At 48.1% G+C, this 17,893-nt stretch overlaps 1 protein-coding gene across 2 annotated transcripts in view; it reads left to right on the top strand.

The window, feature by feature from the left end:
* VANGL1 (VANGL planar cell polarity protein 1) overlaps positions 1-17,677 on the top strand; it is a 46,670-nt gene extending 28,993 nt beyond the window's left edge. The window contains exons 5-9 of one of the 2 annotated variants that reach the window (XM_076348720.1): positions 4,057-4,190; positions 7,551-7,683; positions 9,728-9,962; positions 11,250-11,522; positions 15,041-17,677. In XM_076348720.1, the coding sequence (XP_076204835.1) occupies positions 4,057-4,190; positions 7,551-7,683; positions 9,728-9,962; positions 11,250-11,510 (763 nt within the window). In that variant the 3' untranslated portion in view covers positions 11,511-11,522; positions 15,041-17,677. Of the gene's footprint in view, positions 1-4,056; positions 4,191-7,550; positions 7,684-9,727; positions 9,963-11,249 lie in introns of both variants that reach the window. The other variant, XM_076348713.1, reaches the window with a different exon arrangement.
* Positions 17,678-17,893: the final 216 nt, after the last annotated feature.

Here is a 17,893-nt window from a genome sequence, read left to right as displayed (position 1 = left end):
TTCAGAAGACTCAAAACCATTTTTCTAGAAACTGGCGGGGTCCAAAGCCAGTATTTTGATTATATAAACAGGCTTCTTTCCTTGTGCTTTGCTTCACTGTAGCACTGGCTTGTTTTCCTGGATATCCTCTAAGAAAGCTAATTTCGGTATTGGTGTAGCTATGTCACAGAAGGCAAATACAAAGCCAAAATGGCCTCTGAGCTACAGAGTATGGCAAGACCTCAAATATAAAAATCCCATGTAGTAGCAGGTATTCAGGCAAAACTGTTCCTGACTTACCTTTCGAGAGAAAAATTGGCGATAGTTGCTGTCTTTGTATCACAGTCCCCTCCTCCACTTCCTTGGATGCCCTGTAAAAGTTAATTCATTACTGTTTGTAAAGGACTGTGTTTCTCTACTGCCAAATGCCACTGAGGTAACCTGTGCTTCTGTTGGATCTGCTTGTTTGCTTTCCTTGTTGGCAGCGTGCTGTGACATGGCCTTCTTCAGGGTAGTAGTAATAATGGAAAAAAAAACCAAACCAACAAAGAAAGCAACCCTTCAACCACACAAAATGCAAAGCAACAAAATATAAAGCCTTACCAATGTTGCCTACAAGGAAAACTGGGTTTCCAGTAGGTCACTGGCCTGTGCAAGAGTTGGTTGATTTTTTTGTTTGTTTTTTTTTTCTCATGTCATAGGTTTTCTGAGTCTGAACTGTTGCACAAAAATGCTTTTCACATTCTGATACACTTTTCTGTGTTCTGGTAGTTTGTTACAATGCCTGGAATATATTGGGCTGCCAGATCTGCTTTGTAAGACATGAGGAGGATCTTCACTCTGACCCTCTCCAAACAGGCAATTAAGTATTGAAACTTTCTGTTCATTTTCTTCCTGCCCCTCCCCATTCTTTTAAAATCACAAACGCAAGGAAAGCCTCAGTTTGCTGAAGTGTGGGGTGAATGAATGCAGTGACCGACATGGTGCTGAACCCCTCCTGAGACTTCTGCAAGGAAACAGCCTCCGAACGCGGGCTCTGGGAAGGCTGCCAGTTTCCATTCCCATCGGAGCTGGCGTGTGGGTGGAGAGGAGGCTTGCTGCAGCCACTTCACCTTGCTTGCAAGGCAGCAGAGGGTCTGGCCTGCAGTGGAAAGTCCCGAAAAACTGAATTTCTGTTGGGAGACAGCAGACTTCCTTAGCGTTTTGCTTTGCTCCTACTCGCTCCTCAGGGCTGCTCTGGATGCGTATTTGCTTGCAGTTACCCTCCTCCTTGCGCGTTGTGTTGCACAAGTGCGTTGGGTCCCTTTCTGCTGGGCTTGTGACGACTGTGTCTGTTCGGGGTGTTCTTGTTGCTTTGCAGCTCCCGCCTGGGGCAGGGCTGGCTGTCCTGCGCTGTGCAGGGTGAGGCTTCCCCTTGATGTGGGTGAAGAGGTTGAGCAACCCAGCCCAGAAGGCTCTGATTCAGCCTTCTCCTTGCTTTTGCTAATTATTGTCACCCTTCTAATTTTCTTGTCCACTCTTTAATTCCAACCCCCTTAAAATAGAATTTGAAGAGTTGCAGTCCAGCTGTCTTAGCTGCCATGCGTAGGATGGACTACATGGGAGGCAGAAATGGGCTGGTAGAAATTTAGGAAATTGATGTTTAATTAAGTTCTCTCCCTAGAGAGCAGACCCTCTGTGTGATTGGGGTATCTCATACATGGGACTGAGCCTGTACTGGATTTGCATCAGCAAAATATAGCTGGGCTTTAATTTTCAGGGCAATGATGGTTGCTTATTGCAACGTAAAAGCTTTATTGTGTTTGGATTTTGGGTGCGTGTGCCAATGAATTGGTGGGGTGGGTTATTTAGTGAGGGGATGGAAGGGGTAGTGGGTGGGGAAAGCTGGCATCCTGATCATTGCATTCTCTGCGGGGTCCAGGGAAAATGTGTATGTATTAAAAGAAATTATTCTCTCCTGTGATGCGTTGTGCTTTGTCCTAATAGAGCTAGTTGGTCAATGGAGCACCTCCCAAACATTTCCCACTGCTGGGATGGAAATCCCAACACTACCTGAAATGAGCGCAGTGTATTAGCAGAGTATAACTCTGTTCATTTTTATCTTCTTGTTTTTAGTTGATCCTAGTTTTCCAAATGTTGCACTTTGAGGTGAAACTCTATGGAGTTTTACCTTCCTGGGAAGCAGATATGGAAAAACTCGGTCATGTTTGAATGCAGTCAGAAGGGGGAATATGTGCTGCCACCGCATGACTTCTTTTATGAAATTTTGTTTTTAAGCTGCAGCAAATTCACAGTAGAAATCAGAAGTTTGGCAGGGAGAAATAAACCGGCTTTCACTTGTTCTGTGTCAGCGCCTACATGTGTGTGGCAGTGGGTCAGTCTGTACTACTTCATTAAAGGAAGATTATTTCCTTGATTAAATAGTAGCTTTTTATACCGTATCAGTGTCTGAGTGCTTAAATGGAGTTGCTTTTAACAAACCTGATATGAGGAAATATGAAGGACCGGCACCTGAAAAATAAAGCTGCTTTAAGATGCTCTAGCTGGATGCAGAAGACCCCACCGAACAGTCCTAAAGATGGAATTTCCTTCAAAAAGGGTACACAGCTAATGAAATATATGGCACTGTACCATAACACTGACTGATGAAGGTACACAGTGAACAAGTCTGGGTTTGTTGCTCTTTCTCAGAATCTCATGAATGGGCTGGCATCTACATTTAATTCACTGGCCTGTGCGGGGGGGACAGCTGGAGAATGAGGATGGCAGAGGGTGTGTGTGCGCGTATGTTTAAATTACTGGGGTGTGATGCACAAGTTTAATGTTAGCACAAGGCACAGGGAAATTTAAATTGCTCCTCTGGGAGCATGCGTTGGATTGGTGGTAGTGCTGAGAATTGAATTTAGGTTTTAATGTGTTCATGTCTTATTTTCCCACATTACCATCCTTGTAATGTTTTCTTCCTATGTTGTAACATGTGTGAGAATACTTAGTTGCTTTCCTTAGGAGAGGCTTTGTTGGTAAGTGTGAACTTTACAATTAACTGGCAACAAATGTGTTGGCAGTTCCCTTATAATTTTTGTGGCTTCAAAACAAAATTAAGTGTGGGTTCTTGGCAAACTCCAGCTGGCTGAATCGGTGATCTAGGTGATTTGCTGAGAATACTACCACCAGCCGGACACCATGCTGGGGCCTGGAGCCAGAGCAACGGGGAGGGAGCTACGGCCTAGATCCTGTGTGTGTTGGATTTTTTTAAACACCATAGCGCTTGCTTGTTTTGAAATACTGTCCTATTTGTTAGTAGCAGTGCCTACAGGCATCTCTCTCCGTTGTCGAAATGACTGCAAAGAAAGATACCTCTGGGTTGAGCCTTTCCTGCTGCTGGTGCATGTGCTGTTTTGCTCCCGTGTGTCATCACTTTATGTAGAGGCATCCCTTCAAAGGGAGGGAGGGAATGTCACTGCTCCTTATTCTGTCCCTTGCCTGGGATTTAACAAGCAATACTGAGGTAATCCCTTCTCCGGCAGCCGTACTCCTCAGGCAGCGATCTTATCTTGCTGTGAAAGCTGAAGAGATGGGGCTCTTGTCAGTGCTGGGATGGAAGAGATCTGAGGAGCTGCGAGGTGCGGCTGAAAATGACTCAAAGGGAAAAGCATCCATCCTGAGCTGGTCCCTCCATCTAGTCCAGCCAGCTACAGCAAAACCAGTGCGGTGCTCTGATCTTCAGCCTGGGCAAGGTCCCTGTCACAGCTGTCCTGCTGCTGTGGTGGGCTAAGCTCTTGTTCCGTATTTTCCCATACTGCAGGCAGTCTAGTGCTTCAGTTTATGTGCTGCCCTTGTTTAGGGATTTCCTGTCATCCTCCTATTGAGGTGAGGGCAGAGACATTTATCTTGCATTTCAAATGAAATTTCAGGTCCTAGAGAGAGTATTCTGTGTATTGCACAATTCTGTGGGCGTGACAACCCTGTTCCAAATAATGTGGCTATTTCTTTTTTTATTATTATTTTTATTTTAAGGAAACAAAAGAACTTGTTGCATTTTGGGGTGTTTTGTCTTGTGTGTCTGTTTTTCCCTAGCATCCAGCGAGCTGCACTGGTGGTTCTGGAAAATTACTACAAAGATTTCACAGTCTACAACCCAGCCTTGCTAACAGCCTCCAAATCCCGTGCAGCCAAGCACATGGCTGGCCTGAAAGTCTACAATGTTGATGGTAGGTGAGGTGAGATGTAGTCTCTGAGACTGGGTGGGATGGGGAAGGGCTGGGTTGGCTTTATGCTTTGTTATGCACACATTCTCACCTTTTTGCTTTGCCAAATCCTTGTCTCTTGCTGGAAATCTTCCTAACAGTGCTGAGTTTGCCGGTTCCAGATGACTTTACAGATGCGTTTAGCCCACAATAAGGCTTTTGTCTTTGCCAGGTGAAGTGGACAAGTTTTCGGTCAGGCTTAATTATCTTGTGGCTTGACAAGCGCTTTTCGGCACTACTGCTTGTTTTAGGCAGCTTCTGCTTTTTGACACCCTTGGGACATCTCCTTGGTTGTGCTAGTACAATAAACACAACTTTTAACTTAAATGAGTTCCTCAGTCGTTTACCATGCCACTCCTGACGGCTGCCCATAGCTGCCTGTGGAAAAGTGAAGGAGGTAGATACCAACGTGGGAAGAAGCAGCAGCCTTAGCAGTAAATTAGCTATGCCTGGCTTATGCGTGGCTGTGCTCCCAAGTCATCGTGATGCTAAGCAGGTCATGGAAATTCAGAGACAGATAACTATCCCTCTTGAGCTTTGCCATTCTACAAACCTGTTTCAAACTTTTGGGCTTTAAAGAGGCCTGTGGGAGGATGGATGGATGGATGGATCCCTGTGGACACTCAAAGCCGTGAAAACTGGACTTAATCATTTGGCACTCTTAAACCCTATCAGTGAAAGCTAGGCTTGATAAGCAGGGTGTGCCCAGCCATCACAGCCTTTATAAAAGTGCGCATTCCTTTGATGAAAGAGCTGAAGTTGTGTAGGGAAGCTTTTATGGTGAAGGACGGATGAAGTCCTGTGACAAGATGTGGTAAGGCACATCCTGCCCGGGAATTTGTTAGTACTGAAAGGCTTTGAGAGCTGGAAAGGAGAAGGGACCGAAGGGACTTAGCTGGGCAAGGTGGCTCTGCATGCAGGGTGTGGAGACCAAAATATGAAGAATATCTGTCACATGGGAAAACATGAGACATGATTGTTTTACCTTCAACAAAGCTTCAATGCCTTATGTTTTTTTTAATTTTTTTTTTTTTTTTCATTTTTGGTGACTTCAGAAGTTTCAAAGACCTTATTCTATTGTTGTTTCCCCAAACCTGATGCAGCACTCCTGAGTCCGTAAAATTAATTGGAGGTTTAGATCCTTACAGTGAGATGTCCCCATCCTGATAGAGGAAGAGTGAAGGGAAGCAGCGGGGGAGGGAGAAGGGCAGGCTTGCTCATCGTGTGTCCCCTGCTGCCTGGAGTGAAGAAGCTCTCAGGTGGGAGAGAACAAGTTGAGTTGGAGACATGAAGCAAACAGACTTGCTCTGCGCTTTTCTAGAGGTGAAATCTTTCATTCCAGCTGTTCACTCTCAATGAGGCCTGGTGTGTGGAAAGTGAGGGCTTCCCGATCCCACAGGTGCCTGCACGCCATTCAAACCGAACGGCCCGCCAGGCTGGCTGCATACTGCCATTCTGGTTACTAGCTGGCTTGTCTTTTCCTGCGCTGCAGCATCTCTTCAGGAGGTGGCAGGGTCTCTGTTCCTGCAGCATCTGCTGGGACGTTGGGACTCCCAAGCTTGGAGGAAAAGCTGCCAGTCTGGTAGGGTTAGTAGCTTAGGAGCTGCAAGCTCACAAAACTTTGTTGAAAGAGAAGGAACCAGGAGCAAGCTCCAGATGTGGCTGGCAGGCCTTTCCAAGTGTCAAGCTCACAAGTCTGCCAGGGCCTGAAAACTCTTGCCATCCCTTCTGGGGCAGTACCGGTTCCCTGGGCTGTTCTTGTGCAGTGCCGCTGCCTTTGCGGATGTGGGGATCTCGGGCGTAGAGGCATGTCCTTAAGAAGATTCCCATCCATTTTACGAAGCAGAGTGTAGTTCTGGCTGCAGCTTACCTTGGCATCCTGACAGTCTCTTACACCCTCCATGTGAAAAGACAGTAATGCTATTAAGGCAGCCTAATTTGTTGGCAGCTTTTGTATTTGATACTGGAGCAGCTAGGAAGGAGAAACATCTTGCTGTAATCTCTCTTATACAGAGTGGGCAGGCTCACCTTCAACACCAGGATTTTCATCACCAGGCATAGTCAATGAGGCAAATTACAGTTCTAACCCAAATTTGGGAGCTAGTGTCTCCCTTGAGTCATATCCTCCATTTCAGGGCTGTCAAACAAAGTCTGAAGTGTTCAGACTCTTAAGAAGCCGTCTGTGTGAATGCTTGTCCTTCCCGCTGCTGAGCTTCAAGCTTCTATCTTGGAATCTCGTTTGTGCTTTTTAGGAAAAAATTAAAAAGTTGCCCTTGCATGAGCAGAAAATTTTAAGCATGTCTGTGCAATTGATTGGCCTTAACCACTGCCAGTTGAAAGTGTGGGCTTTCAGAGCAGTTAGTCAGAAAAGCAGCTCTTGGTGGTTTGGAAACTGTCCTAGATTTCTCCTCTTTCCCTCTGGGTAGACCCACCTCTATCCTCTTTCTAGATAAAAGGGTTGGTAGACTCTTCTGGGGCAACAATTTTTTTCCCCCTCTCTGCCCAAACAGCCAGAGCTGTGAGCTTCATGGGGGAACTGCAGAACCTACTACTGCATTTTAAGGTCGCTAGTTAAGATCCTGTAGTAAACAGCTCTGTCACTCATCCGGGTGTTAGAGCAGACTGCAGCTTCCCTGTTCCTGTAGCTGTGTAGGATCTGTTAGCAGCAACAGAAGCACTAATGGCAGGTGCTGCTCTGAGAGCCTTGAGGAGCTACTGTGCATATAGACCCCAGCCTACCCTATTGCAGGACTGCTGCTCTGACAGCATCTGCCCTTCTGGAAAACCCTATTGCTTTGTCTAGAGGTGACCCTGCTGCCTCTGCATCCTGTTTATCCTCCCTGCGTGTAACTGTCTGAAGTTTGGCTTTCGTTCATTCATCTCCATGTCTCTTGATGTTCTTGTTTGTCTTTCTCCTCTTTGCAACTCCCCACTTCATGGTGCTCTCACACTGTCTTGTTGCTGAAATGTGGTGTGTTCCAGCTGCCCTTGCCTTCAAACTGAAAACCTATATAATGGGTGGTAAGTTGCATCCTTGGCATGTGCACCTCACCTCTGCCTTTGTGTATGTTGCGTGAGATCCTTCATCCCAACTAACTTCCCTCGTCCACAAGTCAAAGCCCCTTCTGCAAGCCTGTGCTGTCTAGCAGGGTTTCTGTCGGAGCCTCTGAGGACCAGGGAAGGGTTTATAGCCTCGGATGTGAAGGCTGGAGCCACAGAGCACTTGTGACAGATGCTGTGGGGTGCTGGTCTGTCCCAGCCCCAGTCCTGTGGCAGTAACGCCACCTTTCTTGTCTCCTTTTTGCTCGTCCTCGCCTCCTGAAGGCCCAGGTAACAATGCCTCGGGGCAGTCCCGTGCCATGATTGCAGCTGCGGCCCGTCGCAGGGACTCCAGTCACAACGAGCTCTACTATGAAGAGGCCGACCACGAGCGCCGAGTGAAAAAACGCCGTGCAAGGTAAAGCTGTCCCTTCCTGGGTGCCACCTCTCGGCGCTGCAAGGCTCAGTCGCATGGGGCTTGCTGCACCTGACGAGGGGGGGACCCGTGATTAAGGGCTGGGGGTTGGCTGTAAATCTGTCACAGCAAAGAAGCATATGAAACCCAGATGCACAAGGGATGGTGACAGGTTGCGACTGGAATTACCTGAAGAGCATGCATAAAGCAAAGCTCCTGTTTGTTATGCTAGATAAACTAATGCAATGTCACGGATTAGGGAACAGTCCAGTGCTTGACAAATCTGTAGTTACTTGCTGTAGGAAATCCCATTATTTCCCCCATGCCCAGGCTTGTCGTCTCAGCTCAAGTAATCCAGGGACACGATCAGTGGAGCACTTGGTGTTGCCTGTTCATGGGCAAGGAGAATATTTGTGTTTGCAGACTACTAAAAGGGGCGGTTTGGCCTTTTCAGTGAGTTGGGGAGGAAACCAGTGACCAGAACTGGTTGCATTTTATTTTGAAACGTAGGTATGTTTTCTGCCAGTCACACTTAGGCTGCAGAGTTGATGCTTTGTTGAGGTGACCCGAGGTAGTGCCTCTATTTGCTCTGGAGCCTAATTACAGTTTGTAGTTAACATACCTAACAGTTTGAGGCAAGTTGCTTACGGACAGGCACCCCTGAACTGAACTGTGTTTGGAAGGAATGTGCCGTAACCGGAAGGAGCTGGTTTGTTTTGTGTTTTCTTTTGGCAGTTTATATTTCATTGGGAAAGTGCTGGCACAGTGTCCCCCCCAGCCTGCTTTGGTCTGACCTGTGCTCCATAGCCGCTGTCTTTTGGGCTCTCTTCCAGCCTTGGAGCAATAGGAACTTAAGCTTTCCTTTCCGTGCAGTGTAGCATCCTAACTTGGGCGCATCTCCCTCACTTGCTGAGTTTGGTTAGAACAGCTGCTTAGTCAGGAGAAAACCATCAGTCACTAGAAGATCAGGCCAGATGTTTCAAAGGAGGAAGGTCAGAGCTGCAACAAAAAGATATATGAGGAGATTAGAAACCGATTTCCACTCCCCATCTCCCCCAAGTCAAATTAAACAAAATGGGTGGGGGTCAGGGCTTCTCATGCTGATCCTCGTATATAGTCTGAATGCAGTATGCTATACCTCTGCTCGCCGTGAGGCAGCTTCCCCTGGCTTTAAGATGCTTTAGGTATTGAGGGCAGTGTGGACAGTAGTAGGTGACTTGAGTGGAAATCTAGTGTGAAACAAGTCCTGTCTGGAGGGGCAAAAGAGTTTTGTTGGGTGACTCTTCCTTTATCGTTACTTTTTCCTCGCTAGCTGCAGTGTAGCCCCTCACTTGTAACTTAGTACTGGGCTAACTTGGAAGTGTCGTATGGCATTGGCTTGCCTTTTTATGGTGTGGTCTTGGTGTTTGCTCACCTGTGCCAACACAGGAATGGTTTGCAGAGGATGTCTCTAGCTGCAGTGTTAGGCGTGAAGACGGGAGCGCCGTCACTGTTCAGTGGAGGGGTGCAGAACAATCATTTGGCAGCACAAGGTCTGTACCTACTTGATATAAATCGGAGCAGACTGCAGCTTGTGAGCACAGAGAGTCACGGAGCAGTCTGTGTCCTGGGTCATGCTAGTTTATAGCCAGCCCCTTCCTGACTGCTTGCCCGTCCTTATGCTTCACGCTGCGGTACTGTGTGCTGGAACCATTGTTTTCAAAGACATGCATTAAATGCAAGGGCAGCTGTGTCTTGTTTGAGTCATGTAGCTGAAGTTTATGCTGTGTTGGCAGAACCAAGTATGACACTCAGGCTTTTAAAGTCTTAATCCTGGTTTATGACCCTCAGTTGCTGGATGGCTTGGGCAAGGAAAGAAAAGCTGCTGTGTACCCCTCAGACTGTCAGGAGGGAAGATTTTATGTAAATTGTCTGATGGCAGGCAGTGAGCCAGTGGCAGAGATGGGAATAGGAGCTTGTAAATCCTGACTCCCAGGCTCTGCCTTAACCACAGATCCATCCTACCTCTCTTGCTGTGACTCTTACTGTCCTGATTTTCCTTCTGCAGGCTTGTGGTTGCAGTAGAGGAGGCTTTCACTCACATCAAACGCCTCCAGGCAGAGGAACAGCAGAAAGCTCCCGGAGAGATGATGGATCCCCGAGAAGCAGCCCAGGCAATCTTCCCCTCCATGGCAAGAGCTCTGCAGAAGTACCTTCGCACCACCCGCCAGCAACAGTACCACAGCATGGAGAGCATCTTGCAACACTTGTCCTTCTGCATCACCAATAACATGACACCAAAGGTAATGCTTTCTCTAACGTTGGTGCAGGAAGGAGGGAGAAAGGGATGGCACATCTGTGTGTGCATGCAGAACAGAAAATTGTCAGGGGAGGTGAGTGGAGGTTTTCATAGTTGCTGCCTGTGATATGATCAGCGCATTGTAGGTTGCATCAGGTCTTAAAGGGAAGTAATGTTTCCTCTACAGCATCATCTGTCTCTTTTTTTTTTTTTCACCTGAAAGTGCCTATGAGATAATTGTTCTCATATCCAGTTCAGCAAAGGGAGTACCAAAGACGTCTGAGACGGTGGCCTTGAGTCACAGCATATTCTCCCAGCTGGCTCGTGGTAGCAGCATGATGCAGGTGGCAACCTGCAAAGGACTATTTTTTTTAATTATTTTTTTAATTTTTTTTTTCTTGTCCCCTCTGCAGTGCTGCATTTTGGACTGCTTCTAATTATTGCCTAAATCCTTGTCTGTCTGACAGTGTTTCTAATTTGTGGGCCACTTGATTAAATGTCAGTTTGCTGCTTCATGCCCTGACTGGGACTGTTGACTTGCAGACACAGGGAGGGACTGAATGATGAGGGAAACAAGTCACATGATCCCCCCTCCACGCTCCACCTTCCCCTCTGAAAACACCCCACAATCTTAGAGAAGGGTTAGAAATGCGAGAATTTACTCGGGGGCATTTACCCAGGACTCACTACGCTAAGAACAGAAATGCTGTCAAGAGATGGGGCTTAGCACCCTCTCAGTGGGATCCACCTGGGACCTCGCCCAGGTATGTAAGGGGGAGTTCTACTGCCATTGAGGTTGCAAAGGAGACTAAAACACAAGTGACATCAAACGGCGTTCCCTGTCCTGCTTTTAGTTTTGCAGCCTCAGTAAGGCTGCAAACATGGAAACCTCTGCTTTCCACGTTAGCTTGGTCTGAAGAAGGGAGGGCCAGCTATCCCATCTGCCTGTCTGGGACTGCAATTTTGGGATGGGTTATGGGGCTGGTAGGGAAGAAATGACCTACTCTGCTGAACCGCTGCTGGACGGCAGTGCTGACAGCAGAAGTTGGGGCTATGACTTTGCAAGCTTGCTGGGATGGACTGAAAGAGGATCTCCTGGTGGTTGTGCCTGCTCCTGGGGTCTGAAAAGCTGGGAGGGACTGGGGAGAGGATGTCTTCTGAAGCGCGGAAGCCGAAACCTTTTGCAGCACAGCATGCCTGTGCTCGCAGAGCTGTAGCTGGGGATGGGAAGAGAGCATCGACACAGAGCAAGTTGCGGGGCTGGTGCTAACGCATGTCCCTCTCTTGGCAGGCATTCCTGGAGCGTTACCTCAACCCGGGCCCAACCCTCCAGTACGACAGGGATCGCTGGTTCTCCAAGCAGTGGACGCTTGTCAGTGAGGAAGCAGTCACAAGCGGGTTACAAGACGGCATTGTTTTTGTTCTCAAGTGCTTGGACTTCAGCCTTGTTGTTAATGTGAAGAAAATCCCCTTCATCAAACTCTCGGAAGAGTTCATAGACCCTAAATCTCATAAATTTGTCCTCCGCTTACAGTCTGAGACTTCAGTCTAAGGGATTTTGAGGGTGGGTTGTTTGGGGATTTTTTTTTTTTCAATATTGTGCTTTTGGGTTTAATTTCCCCAATGCTGACTGAAACTGGCAGATGATGGACCAGTAATATTTGACCATCTGCACTTTATTTGGAAAGGGGAGGGGGGAGTTGGGATATCTTATCTAGAAAGAAATATCTTAAGAGGTGACAGGGTGACTTGGCTCGGTTAGCTCAGCCTTGGAGACAGAACAGATTTCCCCCCCCCGCCCCTTTCCAGGCATACTGTAAATCTCACGCTCTCTCTTTCTCCGCACGATTGCAATGTCGGTATTTTTGTTGGAGTGCTGCCTTACGCCGTGCGTGCGCCTGCGCTTTTGTGTCTCTGCCTTTGCTACCTGTAGCTGTTTCTGAGAGCACGTTGCTCACCTCTCTACTATAGAAACCTGCTTGCACGGGGAGGGTTGCAGTCCCTGTTCACTCAGGGAGGAGAGGGTATCAAAGGGTGGGTGTGAGGGGGCTGTTTCTGTGAGCCACCTAATCTGGAGACTGAAGACTTATTCTTTTCCTCCTCTCCATGTGCTCTCTTCTGTCAGTGCTGGACCTGTACGAGTATAGTGGGATGGTTTTGCTCTCTGTGTCTCTGAAGTTGCTTGTCTTGAACTGGATCAGCCCATCTTGCAGCTCTTCAATTTACTTTTTTTTTTTTTTTTTACCAGTGCTTGTTAGTGAAACTGTTCTGTGTGACACAGCTCCCTGTTATCTCTCACCTGCTTCACTCTCTCCTGCTTGCCTGCATCTGTGTCGGGCACTCCCAAGGCTCCCCGTTTCTGTCCCCTTCTGTCTGGCTTTCCGAATGTGTTTCTCCAGCCACGGTCCCCTCAGGGTCTGTCTTACCGCCGCTTCCTTTTGCACCTGCAAGGGCTGCATATTTGCACTGGGACAGGGTAGGTAAGTAGCTGGCTCCTCCTCAGATAAATCACAGACCCTCCCTATGTCTGACAGCCTCTTTGAGGGGAAGGGGGGTGCAGACAGGAATGTGCCCCTCCTTCTCCAGCCGGCTTCGAGTGCATCTGGAGGAAAGATGGGCAAAAGCACTTCCCTCCTTGAGGAGAGGAGCCAGGGAAGGGCTGACCTCTGCCACGTGCACTTGCTTTGGAGAACTGCTGTGCTCTGGAAACACTGCAGTGTGTCCTTCCCCACCGTATGCCTTCAGCTATAGCTAAGAAATACCAAACTATGTCTGAATGCTGAAAATCTGCCTGCCTTTCTTGGCCTTTCTGTACTGCAGGAGTTTCTTCTCAATGTCGGGATCTGCTCCCACAAGAGATGCGTAGCTCTTACAAACCAAACTGCAATTTAAGGCTGCCTTTGCCCATCAGTGCAGCTTTCGTGTGTGACTTTTGTCATCTGAGGTTTGCGGAGTTTTGAAAGGTTTGCTTTTAACGATGAGCCTAAACTGGTGTCTGAAGTCTGATTGCCGGCACAGGGCATCGCGTGACTCTGGAGCCAGCTCGGAGGCTGGCAGTGACCTGTCTTCAGTCAGGTCCCTCTGAGACCCCCCCCCCAGCTCTGTGGTGGTGGATTTGTGTGTGTGAACGCAAACGCTTGATTCATTCTGCCCAGTCTTTTGCCATGCAAATATCTCTATCAGGCAGGAGCTGACCTGCCCTCCATACAGATGTCTTAACACAGAGGGCCCTAGTTCAGCAAGGTACGTAAGCCAGTACCTTTCGCTGCCAGGGTGCATCGTCTTCCAAGGGGGCCTGTGACAGCCCTTCCTGTCCCCTTTGGCCTTCCCCAGGCCTTCCCTGGGCTCCTTCACCAGCTCATGGGGCTGCCCCCCACTCCCACCAGTGCAAAGTGGCCCGGCTAAGGCCAGGGAGTGGGTCTTTGCCAGGCCTGCATGGCATGGCTGGTGTGGGTTGGCCAGTGCCCACCACAAGCTGGTGGGAGGGAGCAGCCGCCTTAAGCAGGGGGGTCCAGCCTCTTCCAACTTCAGCAGCAATGGAGCTACGTGTTCAACAGCACCTGTGGATGTTCCTCTTGGGATCAAGGGAACACCCTGGTGAGCGAGGGTCCAAAGTGGTGATTCCCCATCCAAGTGACACCTGCAGTCTCCTGCACCTTTCTTACAAGTGCATGGTAGTCACCTGGATCCTGTCTTCTCCATGTAATACGCCAGACATGGTTGTGAAGAACTAGATGGTGCAGTACATGACAGGACCAGGCCCACATCCCTTAAAGGATGGGAAGTACGTAGAGTTTTCCCTTCTCTAAACTTAGTGTTTGGGTTTCTTTCTAGGTCAGGCTTTCTGGTAGTCTGTACGGGGACTCCTTTATTGACTGTGGCCTTCGCAGTATTTTATTTTGAAAAAATAGATTATTTTATTCCCTCCTTAAAGAAAAGGAAGGGGAGCATATAATATCTCACACCTGGCTCTCCTAAAGATGCATGTATCTGGCTTTTATGATGTGCGTAACCAGCAAGGTGGGAGAGACTGGGAGTAGCTTGGGAGACTGTGGAGCACTTACGCCTGTGTGGAGGCTACTGCCTGTGGCTGAATTGGCTCATTTCTGTGAAGCCAGAACAAGAACCACCTTGCCGGGGGCTTGGGTATGCCATGTGCATGGGAGCACCTTGTCTCAGGCACCTCTGCAAAACTTTCTTACGTTCCCAGGATTTCCCTCCCCTTTCCTTTTCCCTCCCCCACAAGGGGGGTTGTCTGACAGTATCTGCTCAGGAAACTCATGTCTTAATTGTGTTAAATCCTTGAACACATGGAGAACCAGACGGAAGCGGCATGAGCTCGCTCCGAGTCTGTTTCCTCATCTGTGTCCTGTGGTTCAGTGCTGCCTTTTCTGCCTGCTGCCGAAAAGGACACTGTCAACGGGGGCCATAACTCCTACATTAAACATTCTTCCCTGTGTCAGCAGCGTGTGAGTGCTTTGCCCGATGAAATCTGAAAGAGAGGACTTGGCCTCTCAGACAGTCTCTTTAGAGATGCAACCTGCTTAGGGGTGAGGACAGACTAAAAGGGGAATCGTGACTCCTGAGTATTCTCTGTTGGTTTTTTTTTTTTTTTAAATGACATTTTATTTTTCAGGATCTCTCTTGTTTCCCCGCTCTGTGCAAAATCAGGGGACCACTGTCATACCTACCTCGCTGGCTTGTTGTGAGGCTAAACTCAACTAGTCATCAAGTGCTTTGAGACCCACAGATGGATCTGTGGCATCTATAGGAATTCAGACTCTTTATAAAAATACTGAGTGGTGAGAGCAGACTGTTTTGTTTAACTCTGTTTATAGCCAGCTAATGAGTAAGAATCGAGTCACAGGGAAATGAAGCTCTGATCCAGATCCTGTAGTCCTTACTTCTGCAGAGCTTGCCAAGAGCTGAGCATAAATAAGGCTTGAAGGGTTTGTCAGCCAAGCGCAGGCTGTTTTCCTCTGAATGCCTCTCCTATCCTGCATTGTCTTCTTGCACATATTCTCCTCTCCTGGATGCTTGTACCTGGCTGGGAATTGTTTTTTTTTTTTTCTTTTTTTTTAGAATTCAAGCGGTTTATAAGACAACCCTGTTTGTGGTCAAGTGGACAATGTTCCTTTTGCTGGACATCCTTCACTAAAGGCTGAACCATTCAACAGGGTGCCACGTTGCCTAGCCAGGAGCAATGTTGCCCCTGGTTAACTCCTCTTTTCCATGTTGGTGTTTTTCCTGTGACTCAGGTATGCTGCTTGGATACTTTAAAGGCTTTGGATTTTTGCTCTCAGATTTGTTACAGCCTAAATCCAAAGCCATGCTGAGATCTTCCAAAACCAGATGCAGCTAGGACTTTCAGCTGTTCCAGAGCAGATGGAAATGGCTGTGGGTTTCCATGAAGGCTGGAAGGCTTTCTCTTTCATGGTTAAATAATGAAAGATTTGGATTTATTGCAGCTTCTAGGAGCGTAGGGGCAGATACTAGACCCTTAATACCTTGCCTGTATACCTAGTCCTGTAACTAGGCTTGGGCAAAGGTGGTTAGCACATCTGTTCGCCTCTCATTGCCATGTGGCTGCAGCCGTCCTTGTGTAGGCTCTGGGGGGCTGCCCCAGGTCTCAGACTCCTTTCCTGCTCACGGGAGAAGAGCAGGCAGCGCTCTCAGAAGTGCAAGCATTTCAGCGCTCCCCTCCATACTGTACCAGTCCCTGACCAAGCCCCTGTGGTCAGCTTGGGGAGGTGGGGCGGCTGCTTGCAACTACCAGTTTTCACCCTGCGGAAGGAAGACGTTGCCCCCCACGCGGCCCTGTAGGCAGCAGCGTAGCTGAGGTGGGATGCACCATGTGTCAAAGGGTGGTGTGATGCAGCTTGCTCACAGAGCAAGGTCAGCTCCTGCTTCTGGGGTTGTCCTGGGTGCCTTCAAGAGCAATCCCACCCCAAAGGGGGATATTGCAGAGGAAGGCAGATCTGATTTCAGCCTCTGCCAGCTATTCCTCTGACTTCTGCCTCTAAAAATTTTCCTGCCAGCAACTTCAGTCACTGCAGCTCCCATCCTCCCCTCCTTGTGTTTTTCCCAAAGTTCCCTAGTGAGGCAGAACAAGTATCCACTGGGATCGGAGGTGCTGGGGCTACAGTTTGGAGCTTGGGGGCCACTCATGATAAGGCACAAGTTTGGGGGAGGTCTGAACAAATCCCAGCCATCACAGAGCCTCTTAGCCTTTTCCTTTGGGATGAGGATCTCCATGCAAAGCCTCGGGAATCAGCTGTTGCCAAGTATGCCAAAAGCTGCGGGGAAGCAGTTTCTGAAGCTGGCCTTGCAGAAGTAGCTTTTAAAAGTCTTGATGTGCTTGTTTCCAGCACTTGCTGCTGAAGAAACTGGAAAGATCCATACTGTGCTGAACATGGAAACCTATTCAAGCCAATTTCATCTTGCTTACCAAAACTTGTAAATCTGCCCTTTCCAAAGGTAAAACTAAAGTCTTGCAGTCTTTTGCAGAAATGCTGTAGTCTGGTCCCAGACTCTGCTCTTCGGTTGCGCTCGGTTCTGCCCTGCTGTATGAGAGCTGTTCACGAGATGTGTGAGCAGATGTCTGTTTTCTCATTCAGCTTGTGTGACTGTGTGCTTTTTCCCTTATAGGTGTGTGCACTATACAAGTCTAAAGCCTCAAGCTAGGCTCGGTGGTTCAGTGTTTAAACTGTGTTAAGAAGGAAGCGCTCTTGGGATCGAGCGCTTTGGGGGTTTGGGGGATTTTTTGGTTTGTTTTTTTTTGTTTGTTTGTTTTTTTAAACTAAAACCCCCCAAAACCGCCAAATTTCTGTTCTCCTAAAAGAGATGGCTTTGGGCCATGAAGTCTCCTACAGGAATATGCATCCTCCTGCGTTCAGGCTGCTGCCTCTGATAAATGACCAAAAGTTGCCGTTTCCGACAACTGCTCTGTGACCGGTGTGGGTGGCTTTGGGATACTCCTGAGCTGGGTCCCCACCACACCAGCAGTACAGCTGGTGTTATCCGCCCCTCTGAATCCCTCCAAGAGACTGCGTTTTTATCCCTGCAACATACTGAAGCCCTGCGAGCAGCAGGCAGCCAGCCCTGCCCTACGTGTGCTCTGCCGAGAGAAGGAATCCTTCCCTCTGGCTGCTTCCCGGGCACCTCTCACCAGCGCTAACGATGCTTGGGGGTATCTCCTGCGTGCACGGGGGGATGCTGTGGCTCGCTACCTGCACAGATGTAACTGTGAAGGAATCTTACACTCTTCTGTGCCTGTTTCTTTGATTCAGCATTATCGTGTCTTGGGGAAGGGGGTGGGAGCGAACGCCCTTCCCTCACCCTCTTTTGATCACTGTGTAATACTCTTTTTCTACACAAACTGTGTATAGTAAGATGGGTTTTGCCAAGGTTTTCTAATTAATAGACACTAACCAGCATTTATTTCTTTTTTTTTCCTTCTCTTTGCACATGTAACTTTAACTGCAATGGTACATGGTCTTTCTGTTCTTTTCTAATTGTGAACTTAAGTGAGCAAATTCCTGGTGTCTGTGACATTAATGCACTGTGGGTCTAGCCTAGTAAATTGTTCTGTTCCAAGCTGGGTTCTCTTAAGTTATAGCTGGATGGGTTTTTGTTGTTTTTAAACTGAAACATAAAACCGTTTTACACTTTGCATATTTTGTACAGTAAAATTCTGGAAATAAACTGAAACCAGATTCGATTGTCCCACTCCTTCCTCTTATCCTTTCAGACAAAAAAAAAAAAAGAAAGCTTTTCTGGCCTTCAAGCATTCCTTGGCTGTGGCTGGGAGGGGCCCTGCAAACGTGTGGTTTAACCTTTTTGAGGCCGTCTTTTTGTCACTCTTGTTCTAGACCTTTCTGATCCGCCCTGCCACAGTAAAATGCAAACTCATTTATCACTCCGGAAGAAAGACTG

The sequence above is a fragment of the Aptenodytes patagonicus genome, chromosome 1 (genome assembly GCF_965638725.1).
Source record: "Aptenodytes patagonicus chromosome 1, bAptPat1.pri.cur, whole genome shotgun sequence".
Classification (NCBI taxonomy): domain Eukaryota; kingdom Metazoa; phylum Chordata; class Aves; order Sphenisciformes; family Spheniscidae; genus Aptenodytes; species Aptenodytes patagonicus.
This window is presented reverse-complemented; position numbering and strand designations above follow the sequence as displayed.